The sequence below is a fragment of the Ursus maritimus genome, unplaced genomic scaffold (assembly GCF_017311325.1).
Source record: "Ursus maritimus isolate PB19 unplaced genomic scaffold, ASM1731132v1 scaffold_3, whole genome shotgun sequence".
NCBI classification, from domain to species: Eukaryota; Metazoa; Chordata; class Mammalia; order Carnivora; family Ursidae; genus Ursus; species Ursus maritimus.
In genome coordinates this window covers 58,830,926-58,847,503 of record NW_024425563.1, presented here as the reverse complement: position 1 = coordinate 58,847,503, position 16,578 = coordinate 58,830,926, and the positions used below count along the sequence as shown (strand labels likewise).

Sequence of the window (16,578 nt, the reverse complement as noted above, 5' to 3'; positions counted from 1 at the left end):
TTAAATAAATGCTAAATAAGTGCTTATGATAAAACCGGTAATTAACAATATCTATATAATTATACTTGAATATATATAATTATATTTTATAATGTATAAAAATATAATTCACCATTGATAAGTCACTGTCTTCAAAATCATTACTAGTATTTATTGTAACAAGTATAGTTCAAATCCAGTCAAATAACCCAGTTATGACTACTCTGGATTTTAACAATGCTCCAGTTTACAGATGATGGAGCAAGAATGGCTCCTTTATTATACTAGCTCTTCATCTCCATCCCAGACATCTCACTGACTCTTAGGCCAGCAAAATGATCTACTGTCTATGTAACTGACCTGGATATCCCACAGATACCTCCCATTCATCAGACACAGAACCAGATTCATAACCTTCCTCCAATCACCGTCTCTTCTTCCTACGGTCACCTCTTAATTAGTATTGCTACCACTCTGCCTTCCTTCATCCACATTCATACCCATATCAATTACTAAGCTTGGGAACAGTAACCACTTTTCTCTTCTAAAAGTACATTTCCTTAGCCTTATGTTCTTGTTTAAAACCCTGTAATTATTTCGTATTACCTCAATTATAAAGTACATGTTTCCCATAGGACTACTCAAGATCTTTTTGATATGAGAATGATCCTCTTCAATCCTCCATTTCCTCACATTTCGAATTGACTTTCTTTCCTCCCTCCCTCTCTCCCTCCCTTCCTTCCTTGTTTCCTTCCTTCTTGGTCCCCACCACATATTGATGCTTTATGCCACTTTACTTTATACATGATATTCCTTCTATTGACTCCAGTCCTTTGTGAAGTACCTACTTATCTTTTAGAACGATATCCAAGTATTACGTCTTCTGTACAGCCTTCCTATCACCACCACCCCACCATCACATGAGAGTTATTTTCTCCTTTGTATCTTTACGTGTGATAATATGAGTACTGCTTTCATCTCACAACACTATATGTGTTTGTTTGCATGCATCTTTCCCCACACTAACTCAGAGGTTGGAATGTCATCTTTTACCCTGAGCAATAAAAATCTTTTCTGGTTAGCAGATATGTATTAACTATTTATCTGGACCATTTCTGGTTGGGTAGGGCAAGTTACTTACACTTATGTTTTCTAATAGGTAAAGAAGGGACAATAGTAGTAACCGTCTCCTAGGGTTGTGTGTTGATTAAATAAAATAATCCAGCAGAACCATTTGGTACGCTACCTAGAACACAGTCCCACCTTCGAGAAGAATTAAAGATGAGTTTTGTTATAATACACTGGTATAACAAAAGACAGCTATTAGATCTATAACTCTATGTACAAGGATACAAGAATTCACAATAAACATAAGATGGGTACTAAGTATTATGGCATTATTTTACGTTTTCAGGGCAATCCAAGCCCTTTTTCTTTCTAAAATAAATTTTAATGAAAAATGGCAAAATTGGGGTGCCTGGGTGGTTCAGTCAGTTAAGCGTCTGCCTTCAGCTCGGGTCGTGATTCCCCAGGTCCTGGGATCAAGTCCTGCATCTGGCTCCCTACTCAGCGAAGAGTCTGCTTCTCCCGCTCACTCTGCCCCTCCCACTCTCTAGTGCTCTCTTCTCTCAAATAAATAAATAAAATCTTTTTTTTAAAAAAAAGGCAAAATTAATATAGAAAAACAGAAAGCTTTTATAAGATTGTGCATTCTTTCCTTTATGTCTAATGATAGTTTGTTAGTTTAAATATATTTGAATATTGCTTAGATCATTGCATGAATACAAAACAGGATAAAGCATGTAGTATGAAATGTAAAAAAAAAAAAGCCAACAAAATTAAAGTAATTGAGTGTGAACATAGATTTTATATTCATAAATTTACAGATTAAATGAATCACAGTGCATGAATGTTTCTGTGCCTTAGATGTTATAATCAAAGTTCCAAATGACCTTCTTAATTTGAACATGATTTAAAAATTAAAACAGAATGAATGAAGAAAAATGTTAATGAGAGTAAGGTGAAAATATGCAAAAAACTCTGTGTAAATAATTGAATACAGCTATGTGTAAAAATAAAACAAAACAAATTATGCCATCACAGTGAATAATAAACTTATCAGCAAGTTACAGTGTGGCATAAATGGTATGTGCTCTCTTAAGAGATAAATGGACAAGATTTAAACTTATAAACCATATAAATGTGGGGCTGACTGCTTATGCTACAAACAGGTTTTATGACATAAGGTTTTCTCAGAGTACCTAGAAGTAATTTTATTACATTATTAAACAGATCCAATAGAAGATGAGAGCCTTAGAAATTTAGATGGGACTTGCTTAAAGCGAAGAAAATGAATTAAGAAACCTGAAGGCTATGAAAAGCCCAACTCATTTTTACAATATATGAAAGTTTCGGCAGAGACTGCTGGTTGACCCCTATTATCCATTTTCCTTTCTTTCTGCGAATACTAACACCTCCCAAGGCTTTAGGTGGGCACATGACCCCCCGCACAAGGAGGGGATGGCATTTTCCTGAATTCCTCCTGCCTTGTCCAGTGAGTGCCTCACACTGTGAGGCATAATGTGAGTGGAAGTGACATGTGTGACTTCTGGTGGAGGAACTTGGTGACAATGCTGTAAGGAGTGGATATAGGTACAAGAACACCTTTTGGAGGGATGTCTTCTCTCCTTACTTCAGACAGAAATAGACATTTCCCCCTGGCAGCACACTGCACTCAATTCTGCACTTAACCTCAGGGACAGTCTTTACCACATTTTATTGTGATTACATGTTTGGTTTGTCTTCCCCACTGGCCTACAGACTTTTCAAGGGCAGGGAGAATACTTAATTATTAACCTTACTTATTTTCCAAGCACTTTCATACTGTAATAAATATTTCTCAAGTTACACATTAAAAATAATGGAAAATAATATAAAGTGGCACTACGGGTGCTTGTGTTAAAGTTGTGGGCTTTGTTTTTGTTTTTCAAAATTTAGCAGTAATAATTTTGTTTTCAAAATGAAAAGAAATATGCAAATCTTTAATTCTTTACTGAATAAATGACAGATAAATGAGTATTCCTAGAATATTTGAACATTAGGCCATAAAATGAGAAGTAATTAATTTCTTATGAGTCAATATTTATCTAAGAAAATTATATATATTTTATTAATGAACATAAAACATTTACATCTTGGTTACGGGTTACATCTCCTATTTGGTGATTACTTAGTTTCTTAAATACTTATACTCAGTTTTCTCTCAGCACTTATAAAAATTTTCAGAGAAGAGCAGTGTCCTAGTTTTAAAAAGACACATTACAAGTCAAAGAAATACTAAAATAAGGTAAGAGGCCCATATAGGCTATAAAGAAAAATTAGTGTTGTACAAATATTTCTCTTTCTGTTATACTCCAAAGATGGGGGGAAGTTGGGGGGGGGGGAAGAAATGAATAATGAAAGGAAGGAAGAGAATAAAACCCAAAAAACCCACATAATTACTCAATTATTGGAAAGCCCAGATGTCCTAGGCCCTATCTAATGTTCATTCTGGAGTAAAATTATTCTAATGTAGATTATAACTCTTTTTAAACTTGATTTTCAGAGTTTAAAATGCCTTTAAAACTACCTTAGGACTTGAACAGATATTGTAGCCCACTATTTACAGTGGTTTCATTCACAGTAGCCGAAAGGTGGAAACAACTCAGACGGCCATCAGCAGATGAATGCATAAACAAAACGAAGTACAGACATACAATGGAACATTATTTAGCCTTAGGAAGGAAGGCGGAAATTGTGACACATGGTATAAAACGGACTAGACTTGAAGAGAGTATGTTAAATGAAAGAATCCAAAAAAGGACAAATATTGTATGGTTCCATTTATAGGTGTCTAGAGTAGTCCAATTTATAGATACATAAAGTAGAACGGTGGTTGCCAGGGACCGGGAGGAAGGAGAGGATGGGAGTTATTGTTGAACGGATACAGTGCTTCCATTTGGGAAGATAAAATGGACGGTGGGAATGGTTGTACAACAATATGAACGTACCTAATGCGACCGAACCGTACACATAAAGCTCATTAAAGTGAAACATTTTGTGTTATATATATTTTCCCACAATAGAAAAGAAAAAAAAAATAGTTTAAAAATACAAAACATCAAATGGCAAAAAAAAAAAAAAATCTGTAAAACAAAATAAACATCTGACTTCGTTCCTCTAACTTTAATAAAAGCCACACACGTGGGTCTATATAAACAAAAATAAACTTTATTCTGCCTAAAGCATTCTATAAATTTGTTTGGTTTAGAACTGTAATGAGGCCTATATTAGAAAATGAAATTAAGAATTTTGAAAATTTGAAAGTCTGGCAAAACCATAATTAGATTTTTTAAAATAAAAATGAAAAATTCTAAAATCGGAAACAGTATCAGAATAGCAATCAGTTAAATCTTTCTTTATTTGTAATATTTGCCTGGCCTAGTTTCACTGTTATGCTTTCCTGCGTACCACCAGTTGTAGTTTCCTAAGTACTACTCAACTCTTTATTGTCCGACTCCTTGGAGGTGCCATAAAAAATACACATATTTTTAAATAAAGCTTTTCTATTGTTTCAGATCACTTCAAGGACTCTGTGATATCAGAATCATGATTTTAACACACATCTCATACTTGAAGTCCTCAGGCCTCTACTTTTGATATTTATAAGTCAGAATTATGGAATTTCCAAAACTATTCTCAAACTTTGTCCCTGACATGAATTTCAAGTATCTTGAAATTTAATCACTGAGAACTGTGATCTCTTTCTTTCTAACCCAATCATGAAATGGTAAATGCATTAAAGCATAGTTTGGGAAAAGGATGGGCCAGATAGTTCAATCAAAATACATGAAGGAATTTAAAACAATATATCAAGTAACATTTCAATTTATTAATCCTCTACAAATTCTACAAAAAGGAAGTGCAGGGTGGTTTGGGAGCCTGATCTAGACGGTGGAACAACGGAGCACTATCCTGGAAGAAGCATCTAATCAGGTATCTTCAGTCTAATGAAGAGCAACAGCCAAATTAAAAGGCTGGGAAAGGCAGACACAACAAAAGACAAAGACAAAATTCAGAGAAAAGGCCAAAAGTCAGGCCAGGAACCAGATCATAGAGGGTCTAGTAAGGATTTGAGAAATTACTGGGTTTAATAAAAGAAAGTAGGTCAGCATTTTTTAAAAATCACCCTTGATGAAGTTTCAAGAGATCTGAGAAGAGAGGATAAACTGAGGAAAGAGTGGACCTCAGAATTCCAAGGACCACTAACGATTAAGGACTGATTAGACAGAAGAAGTCATAAATAAACTCAAACTGAGTAGGAACAGTTAAAACAGGGTATGTTATGGACCAAGGCAAGAAAAGTTTTAGGAAGAGAGAGTAAATGACAAATTCAAATTCGATTTCTGTAGAGGCAAAAAAAACTTATATATATATATTTATATATATAGGATTTAGTGACTTAGAGATCTTTTGTGACCTTAATGAGAACAGTTTCACCTACACATAAAGAGAATCCGATTAAATGGTCTTCAGAAGGGACTGAATGAGCAATGGGACAGTACTGAGAATTTATTCAGAGTTTGGTTGTGAAGAGGATAAAGTACATGATGCAAGCTGAAGAAAAGCAAGGCCAGGAGACTTTCTTTTCTTTTCTTTTCTTTTTTTTTTTTTTAATGATGAAGAGAAACTAGGTAGAGCTTGTTTGGAAGCTGTTATAAAGACTTGCAGTGGTAAGGCAAGAAAGACATAGCAGAGAGGGGTAAAGTCTGCTTCAAGGTTGAGGGAAACAGAGGGTAGCGGTGAGACAGAACAGACACAGGTCACAAGGTGCGGTGGCCCTAGACTAACGGAAAGCTAGCTTATCCACCCTGTTTGAAGGATGAGGGAAGGAAGAATGTGGATGTAGACACATTGTTGCTTTGGTATTGGGAGTTAAGTTCATCACTTTCTACTGGGTGTTTTTTATTTTTTCTTATTGAAAGAGAAGTCAGGGTCGTCTCTAAGAGTAAATCGAGAAGGCTTGAAAAGAATGGGGGAATGTTGGAAATGGGAACTATGAGGATGGAGAGAGTAATGGAATAAGGAAATAGATGCAGGATTAATATTCAATGATGAATAGTCCGATCAGTTTGGTGATGATAAAAATCTGTCAATAAAAGTACAGTGAATGTGAAACTATAAGACTTTCCAAGCTAAGTGAAGAAAGGGCATATAGCTTCCTCCTGTTCTCTCGGGACACTCACTTGTGGAGGCCTGAGCTGCCATTCACAAGTACGGCTATCCTAGGCCATCACACTGTGAGAAAGGCTGGGTGACACAAAGAAGCCATCTGCAGGTGCTGTGATTGTTAATATTACATGACAACTTGACTGACCACAGGGTGCCCAGATTAAACATTACTTCTGTGTGTGTGTGTGTGAGTGTGAAAGTTTCTGGATGAGATTAGCATTCAGCTGGAGGACTCAGTAAAGTAGATGACCCTCCCCAGTATGGGTAGGCATCATCTAAACTGCTAAGGGCCTGAATGGAACAAAAGACAGAGGAAGGAGAGGGAGGACCTGACTCACACAGTGCTCCAGGTAAGGTCTCAACCAACAACCAGCATCAGCCACCAGACATGAGAGAAACCACCAGCCAATCCAATCACTTCCAATCCTTTCTCCCCAGTTGAGGGGCTAGACATGATGAAAGAGACAAGTCATCCCTGCTTCACCCTGTTTGAAATGCTGACCCATAGAAACTACCCACATAAAAAAATGGCTATTTTATATCGCCAAGCTTTCAAGTAGTTTGTTATGTAGCCATGGTAAACAGAAGAGATTTTGGTATGTGGAAGTGGAATGTTGCCACAATAAAAACAGAAAACATGTGACATTTGCTTTGAAACTGAAGGATGAACAGAATCTAGAGGGGACAGGTAGACAACGACAAGCCGTAGGAAGCCATTAGTGAGGGCATAGACAACATGGGAACAATCTTAATGGGTAAAGGAAATTGAACCCTAGTTATATGGTGACAAATATCTTGTTATAAAACAGTAGTAACAGGGATACCTTGACAATTCTTAGCATATTTTTGGCCCCTTATAGGTGTTTGTCAAATAAGATCTTAAAAAATACAATAAAGCTATATAGAGTTTCTGGTATTTTTCTTGCTAGAAGCAGAGATGGGAAGAGAGAAAATTCAGAGAAATTAGAATTAAAAGTTAAAATAAGTCAAGATGTTGTACTTCTGCTAATTCTCTTCAGAAATCTTACCCATCAAGGAAATAATTTCTTCATATTTTAGGACGTGTGTGTGTGTGTGTGTGTGTGTGTGTTGCTTAATATTCTCTACTTTGTGAAAACACTAGTCACGTAGAAAAATAAAACAGAATATACAAACTTCAAAATGTTGCCTAAGTGAGAATATTATTTTTCTATTAAAATTTTTTTTTAATTTTTGTCAGGGAATTCTTTTTTTTTAAGTATATTAGCCATTTGAGGTTAATATATTAGGATTACTTATTCTCAGTCAGAAAATAATGCTGAACATACCCATCTAAGAATATGTACTCCAAAAGGAAAGGAATTAGTAACTAACGCTCAGGTAGAGCAAGAGCAACAGAGGGCACCGAATTAGTCCCAGTTAGCCAGGCCAGAGGATTAGTCGGGGTAAAATTACCTTATAATGAAGGGATTAACCTCTTTGGGAAGAGTTCAAGATAGACTTACTTTATACTTAATATGTCCTATAAAACGGTGATATAAAAAGTGTTCTCAAAATTGTTCCTAGGGATAATTTCTACCAAGAATCAAGAAATTTTATTCTATAACAACCAAAAAACACTTATATTCTTGACACAGCAAATTCCAAAGCATATGGATATTATAAATTAGATATTCAAACTTACTATCAAATTAATGAACTTATATGGAACTGGCTGTATCTATACTAAAGAATATAACAATCGGATGATATCCAATTCCAAATATCTATGAGTATTGAAAGAAAAATTTCTGTCATTGACATTGGTCAATGTCAAAGGCTCATTCCCCAAAGTCGGCTGTCCATTGTCTAATTAGTTTAGTGGATCCCCTCAGTCCCCAGAGCACAACTGGCTCGTGTCACAGTTTGACAGACTAATCTGAAAAAGGGAGTAGGGCTGAACACAAAGGAAATGGGAGCTTTAGTGTTTTTAACACAAAAGCACTTTGTAAACTAGGGATAAGGTTTCCAGAAACAGCAGCTTTAACTGCTGGCTAAGCTTATCTTTGGTTTTTGCCTAAAAATTGATCATTTATTTACTAAATACTAATTGATACATATATATATATATATATATATATATAACTATATAAATCTAATATACACAAATATATGTGTGTGTGTGTAAACATATATATATGCTGTCACCTTGTAACAAAGAAGAAATAATTTACTTAAGTGTTTTAATTTTACAAATATTTCCCAAAAGTTTCCATGTAGGCATCAAATCTGTAATAATGGGTAGAAATGCTTCCCCTAAACTCCTTTCTTACTGTTTAGTATTCTTTCCTATAAGAAAATACACTGTATCTTGGATTATTCAGTTGTGATTTTGTAGACATCCCTATCTACTGTTACTTCACAAATCTCTTTTCTTAATTTGGTATCTTAGGAAGAGACTATGTGCTTGTATGTGTGTAGGTGAGTGTGTGTATATGAAACTTTTGCATAAAACACATGCAAATTCATGTAAAGCAAAAACACAAATCCTAGGAAAAGAAAGGCAAAAATCAAACAAGAAAATTTTTAGAATATTTGCATGAAAATGATACTAATAAAATGTAAGTATCTTGCAAACAGAAACTAGAAATAAATGTTTCTTCTTCTTCAGCTAAATCAGAGAACATATAAGCAACCCCTACATATGTGTGTATGTATGTGTGTATATATATATATATATACACACACACACACACTCAATGGTCACCTTAACTTGGGAGGCCCAATATCCTCTCCTCTGTATTAATCCAATGTAACCTTTTCTTCCTGTTTATATTTTTCTGCAGAACCTATCCCTATCTAAGTTTTCTATGTAACCCCAAATCCATTTTCCTCATTTGCCTCAGAGATATGAAAGATTCAGTGTCTAGCTGGATGCCCATCATACAAGAAAAAGCTCCTTTAATAAGTGTCTGCAGAATAAGTAATCAACCAAATCAACAGCAGATGAGCACTATTTTATCCAAACTTCAGGACCTTCGCTGATACTTGTGTTACTGCAGTGGAAAAGAAAGAAAGAAAAAAAGAGAGAGAGAGAGAGAGCAAAAATAAAAACTTTGGCGAGAACAGTGAGAGGCAAAAAAGGAAGGAAGAAAAGTTATTGGATCTCTTCCTTATTTATCCTCCATTCCAAAGAACTATCTTATACACATGATTTTGAAGTGGAATAATTGGCATTCTGGTTTAATGAGACCAGGAAATGATGCAGGAATATTCAGGTGAAATGAATCCCCTGCATCAGTGTGCACACAACTCTGACCCATTTAACCATTCATATTTCTACCTGCTTAGATAAAATATTTATATGTGTTTCAACACACAAATGAAAATATATTAACAGAATGGCTCAACTACAAAATTATTTTAAAAGCCTTATCTTATAAATATATGTATAATAAGAATATATATAATTATGAAAAATTTACATAATATAAAAAAGTGAAACTCTCAGAAAATATATATGTACACATATATGTAAATCTATGCATCACAAATGTATATGTATGCATATATATCTATATATTACCCATTTATCTATACACTAACTGGCTTATACACAGATCATAGTTTAGTTATATGGGAACACTGATTTAGTAATAGTGCTAACACAAAAAATTTAAAGAAATATTATTTAAAAGATATAATTGAGTAGTCATTCTAAGTGAGAATGAAAAATGAGCATGTTTCTATATTTTAAAAAGACCAAAATTGGTTAGGTACACAGAAAATGAAAACATAAAAAATGATTTAGGACACAGAATTCTCACAAGCATATAATTTTGTCCAAAAAGTCCCTGTACAACGCCGACTTTTCTAATGAATATTTTATTCAACATACTAAAAATGAAAATGCTTAACTTTTAATATCAGTAGTACCATTTCCCTAGTTTATAAAAGATGGTACCCCTTACGTAAAGTGGAATTATGTATATTCTTAAATAGATAAAATGTTTCACTATACGATCATGAAGCTGTCTTGACTGATGGTTACAAAAGTGAGATCAAATGCCTTAAAAACAATGCAGACTCCATTCTGTCTTCAGTTACATTGTTTTTAATGGAATATGAATATGTCTTTAATTTAAAAAATCAATTATTCTACAAATTTAAAAATACCAATAAAAATTATGTAAAAAATTTTAATTTCTGTTAATTTCAAAGTATAAGAAAAGATGAATTACTACAAACGAAATTCTATAAATACATATACTAAAAAAGTCCAGAGGAAAAACAGAAGGAATATCTTATTTGCCATACTGTGATTGACTCAAAAATAATGTAAAATATGTATGTAAAACACTATATCATGAAATTCATTGAAAGATAATTTTAATTGGCTTTTATTAAACACATTTTAAAAATATTTACAGTATATGAAGAAAATTAGATATATGAATATGTCATCATGATAGAATACAATTTGAGTATTGCTCTTAAAGCTCTGAAAAATTTACTTTACTGAATTTAGAGAAACAACTTCTCATTGGTCTTTAAGTAATAAATAGAAACATCTGGTTATGATACAGTATTTTTCTATCACTACTGAAATATTATTTTATTCTTAACCCCACATTTTATTCTAGAACTTTAGCTGGAACTTTTTTGTCTAGATAATAATCAACAATTTTATTTCATTATTCTTGTCTGTCTGCTTTGTCTCTGTAACACCAAGGTAAAAAGTTAAAAAAAAAAAAAAGATTCAGAGGTTTTATTTCTCTATTAACTTGGAAATTATAGTATGTCACATTCATTGTAGTATGGAATATATGGAAAAATATAATTTCCAAGTTAAGAATAGATATACACGGTTTAAAATAAATACAGGTATAAAATTGGCACTTCAAGATCAATAAGAATATTTTATAAGTTATTTTGACGAATAAAATATTAGCTTCTGTAAAATGTGTTTTATCATTTATGCAAAATCTATTTTATTGTCTTTAGCTTAATATCACATGTACACAACTTACAAAATTACTACAGAGACAGAGAGAGAGAGAAAGAGAGGGAGTGATTTTTTATACTGAGAAAGAGAGGGAGTGATTTTTTATACTGAGAAAGAGAGGGAGTGATTTTTTTATACTCAGTCTTCAGTTCACCATCACCAGGAAAATATTAGTAAATGGTTGATAATTATATATTGCTGACCTATAAAGTTGATGATAACAAGTGCTAAACAAATCTACAAAGTTTGTATTATTCATTAGCAAGACATTGACAGTGCTCAGAGATTTACACAGTAGGATCCTTACTTGTTTATTAACAAGTCTTTGGAAATGAAATACATGAACACTGTACTGAAAAACTAAAAGGCATTATTAGTACCTGAAAGAACAGTTATTTAGAATGAAAACTCATTCTAGGTATATTTCAACTTTATTTTTTCTATTACATTTTTGGCACTATAAAAAGGGTGAACTATAAAAGTAGTTAAGTATTTAAAAGACAAATATACCACTCAATAATAATTAATTTAGTAAATAAATTTAGCAAATATCTACAAAATGCTCATTATGTTCCATGCCCTGTATAGATACTAAAGTCCCAGAAAGAGTCTCATCCTATGATCTCATCAAGCCTACTGTCAAGAAAAAAAAAAAAGAAAAAAGACAGAGAGAATCACTCCACAGAACAAGAGTGATTTTAAAGACATAGGCAAATTTTCTAAATTCATGTCTGTCATTAATTTCTTGGGTAATTTGGAGAGGCTACCTTCTTTTTTTATATTAGAGTTTATTAATATAGTGATGAAGTATACGTCTGGTATACCCCATTTGTCAGTTTTGTGTCTTCCTGCACACATGTGCAGGGTAAGGCCCTCTGACATATCTGATACCACTATGCAGATTATGAGTTAAACTGCTTTATTTAAATTCACACACCAATTTCAGTTTTCTAGTTGTAGATTTCTTCATAAAAAGCAGAAAGTAGAACAGGAATGAAGTATATTCCTCTGAAAAGGAGGCTAAGAAAACGATCTTTGTCTCATTGAGAGGGTTTGAGATCAGATACTTTTAAGTAAGTACTTAGGCATGGACTTAGTGAAATAGTATCTTTGTGGAGCACTGAGGGCCATCAGTGTTTACTGGCAAATGGTATTAAGTGTTGTTCATTAAAAACTCGAATTAGTTCTTTGACAATAGGCTATAACTACAATATTAATAAATCTTTGTTAGATCACTAATACTTTTTCTATAACTAGTTCCATTCTGCATATTACTTGTAAGTCCTTGACAATGTTGCAAGATTTGTCTCATGGAATTAAACAGTTTTGTATTTTTTTCAGAATTATTATAAGCCTTCATAATGATCATTTTAACGGATGGATGTTTTAGTGTGTCAGCATACAACAATTAATATCATTTTTTTAAAGATTTTATTTATTTATTTGACAGACAGAGACAGCCAGCGAGAGAGGGAACACAAGAAGGGGGAGTGGGAGCGCTGGGCTCTTGCCCTGAGCCGAAGGCAGACACTTAATAACTGTGCTACCCAGGCCCCCTAATATCATTTTTTTAAAGTAAGAACTTACAGTGCTCTATTCTACACCTGATCTTAGCCAAAAGGCTGAGAAAGGATACAATGCTCTACTCTTAAGAGAACAGGAGAACCAGTTACATATGTTATTATAAGAGCACAAATGTGACTGTTAATAGTAATAGTCAAGTTAATGTTTTAAATACGGATATCATATAATAAATGGTTTTAAATAATAGTAACATAAATACTCTAAAATAATAAGATTTTAGTTTGAAGAATATCTTAAAAGTTTAGAAAGTTAAACAGCATACTTTCTTTTAACAGTTAACTTAGATTTACGTAAAAATTTGGAAAAGAATATGATATAAACCTCTCTACTAGCACTCTCTTAAGCACCGGAAAAATCATTATCTTTCCCAGTTCTTTCAATTTCTGTCAGAAGAAACAGAGAGAGAACTATATATTTTGGTAATTAATTTCCTTAAGATAATGTTAGAAACATCAGGTTCTTTAAAATATAAATGAATTTCAAGGTGAGCATGCTAGAGGATAATATTAATGGCATATGATTTATTGTGACAAGGGATCTGATCTGAAACACCCTTATTAGGAGTATTTAAAAAAATCCATTTGCAAATTCCTCAAAATATGAAAGAGTGCTATTGCTGAACGTGTCTCACAGTTGAAATCTGAAAATCCGCCCTTTTAAGTATGAAATTGCTTGTGCACAACATGTGGCATATCTTCCTCATAAAAATTTATTAGAAAATTTTCGTATTCTGAATATGTCGTATTATAGTTTAGGGAATTATCTAAATGCTTGTAATTCTGACTGAAGACAATCTGCAAAAGAATAGATTGAAATGTATATGCCTAACTGACCTGGTAATATATGCGATTCTAGAGCTGTTAGCTGAAAAACAGATAACGCACTGCGCATCTACTATACCCCTGGCATCCTCTGAACTCACAATAGAAACATGTGAGCTGTGTCAATCCAAAAGGTCTTTTCTGTATTATCACTGTTCCAAATGAAATATTCCCTTTAAGCGATGCAAGATTTCTTCATCCCTCAAATTTACAAGTAAGCTTCAACAGGATATAGTTTAACACCTTTTAAATACATTGGGATGTACAAACACATTGCAGTACCACTATTGGGCAGTGAGGAATGTCATAAATTAGTACTGCAATCAATAATAAAAAATTAAGTAGATATATGTGAATAATAGGAGTCTTATTAAGAAGAATTAAAATTATTCTGGAGAACAGATAGCATTAACCTCAGACACTTGAGAGAGGATCTTATTGGCATTCTTATATATAGTATGTCAATTTGATTATCACATAAATATATTGATACGCTTTCTCTATACTTTTAATTCTCCTTTCTTCCCTCTGGCCCCATCTCTTCTGTTTCTCCCTTTCTCTCTCTCTCTGCTAAGTCTGAAACAAAAATGCCTTATTATTATCAAACTTTCCGCCCCATGTATTTCTTAAAGCCTTTAATGGGCTTTTAAATTGTGAAACTCCTGGATGGGGGACACTGCATTCCTCATTCTCAAACAACAATTATTTTTTTGCTTGAAATCTATTTCAATATAAGAATATCAACATATGAACGCTTCATGGAATGGCATTTGACTAAGCACAGGCTAGATTGTATAATATGGTTTTATGTACATTAACAATTATGTTCATTTCCAGGACATTCAAAGTATATTATCATGTGATGAAATCTACAATATGGTTTCATTGTTAGATCAATTTATTTTCATGTAGTTCATGAAATAAAATTAAATCTTGTAAAATGAAAATGTCTATACTACATATAAAGAAAACTTGCAGGTGCAAAATTTTAATGAGATTTCTACTAAATTTTATAATACACATGGCACAAAATTCACACAAGAAAGTATGCAGTAAACATTTAATCTCCACCCCAACCATTTAGTCCCCTTTTCCAGGAGGAACCAGAGTTAAGAGATTTTGCGAATCCCTCTAAAGATACGATGTTGCATGTGTACATACTCATATAGACACTTCTTCCATTTTCCTCAAAACAACAATTGTACCTGGCTGAACTATGACAGAAAAGGCAAAACGTAATATCATGATTTATGATTTCCAGGGTTGTTAAACTAGCCAAATACAGGGACTACAGAGCCTTGGGTTTTGAACATTAATATATAAGTCGCTTAAATATCTACATAGAAAGGCGGATTATGAATTTGTACGTTTGTGAAATGAACATAGTAGAAATGGGTACCATTGAAGCAAAGAGGATTCACTTTTTCTATCCCATTTTTCTAGGGGTGGAGAGGAGATAGCCTTCTGTCTAGAAATGGGAAAGATACAAAACCAAAACTTTCCCTATATCCCTGAATATCCGTAAGTGTCAACATCCACATTTGGAAGGGAAAAATGTGTATTACTACAGTACCAAAACTAATTCTGATCGTCAAGGCTCTTCTCCTTGAAGAATAAATCTTTACAGTTAGTTTATGTTAGCATTGATAATTCTCTGGTTTATTTTCCATTTAGTTGAGGCCAATACCATGGACAGTACAAAGATGCCAGGCCTTACCTGATACTTTTGCAATACATAGTTACTCAGCATTATCAAATCACAATCCCATGTTTTTCTTTGGGATTTAAGAAGATCACTCTCATATCCTTAGCCATGTAAAGACTTCCCATATATCTTATTATTTTCACCTTATATGTACTTGAAATTCTTCTTTTCAACACATGATAATGGACTAGAGATGACCACTACATTCCTCTTCATAGTCCCATTAAAACCAAAGGAAAAATTAAATTCATTTACAGTTTTGTCTCAATACTTACACACACCCCCAATGTTATTCAGCCATTATATGTAAAATGTTTTATAGTGATCCTTTTCATGACATAATTCATCAACAGCAACCGCAATTATAATTTTATCATTTGTTACCTTACCTACTGTTGAATTTTTCTGGGTGTTTTTCTCTCATGATGTGGAATCTGTGTGCAATGGAAGCGTCCTAAGGAGAGAAAAAGAAAAGAAAAATGAGGCAGTTTATGATCCTACTATCTTGTGGAAATAAAGATTAAGAGACAAAAATTAATTAACAATATTTTTAAATTAACTCTTTCTTAACAGTATCATTGCCAAGAAGATATTCTGAAATTAGGCAAAAATGAGTAATCTACACAAATTTAGTGTACGTGTGATTTATGTCATCATTTCACCACTGGTTACTTGTCATAGTGACTTCTAGGAGCTGATTTCTATTTAATTTATCTATCTCCTTTATTACCTGGCTTTGGCCTCATGATCAAAGTATGTTTAAGATAGTGTCTATGAACATAAATGTTAAAAAGTAGTTGAAAATATTGTTACACGTAGCTGGAAGGATGGCCTAAGTGGAGGAGTAATCAGGTGGAGTAGTTTCTAGTCCTGTGAGATTAATTATGAGTAAAAAGATAGTGTGAGGGTGCATATATAATAAAGTATAATACAGGACTTCAAAGTTTGCTAAGAGTGTCTTGAATGTGTAATTATTAACTGTTCACTCCACAAGCAACGTTCTGACATATCTTATTTTGCTTAATGGAGAAAAGGAAGCAACAAAGAGAAAAAAAAAATATTTCTGGAGAATTGGTGACAAGTGTAACTAGACTCTGAGACTCCAAATGCACCAGTTCTGAACCCTAATGGATTTCCTTCTTTTAAGAAATCCATTCAGAGTTTCTATGAGACAGAATCACACTGAGCATGTGAGATTGGTGGAAGATTGCGATTCAAGCTTTTCTTTTTTTTTTTTTTTTTTTTTTTTTTTTTTT

At 33.2% G+C, this 16,578-nt stretch overlaps 1 protein-coding gene across 7 annotated transcripts in view; it reads right to left on the bottom strand.

The window, feature by feature from the left end:
- DGKB (diacylglycerol kinase beta) overlaps nt 1-16,578 on the bottom strand; it is a 604,621-nt gene that overhangs the window by 276,793 nt on the left and 311,250 nt on the right. For all 7 annotated transcript variants that reach the window (XM_040644224.1, XM_040644226.1, XM_040644228.1 and 4 more), the window contains one exon: nt 15,712-15,776. In XM_040644224.1, coding sequence (XP_040500158.1) covers nt 15,712-15,776 — 65 coding nt within the window. The remainder of the gene's footprint in view (nt 1-15,711; nt 15,777-16,578) is intronic.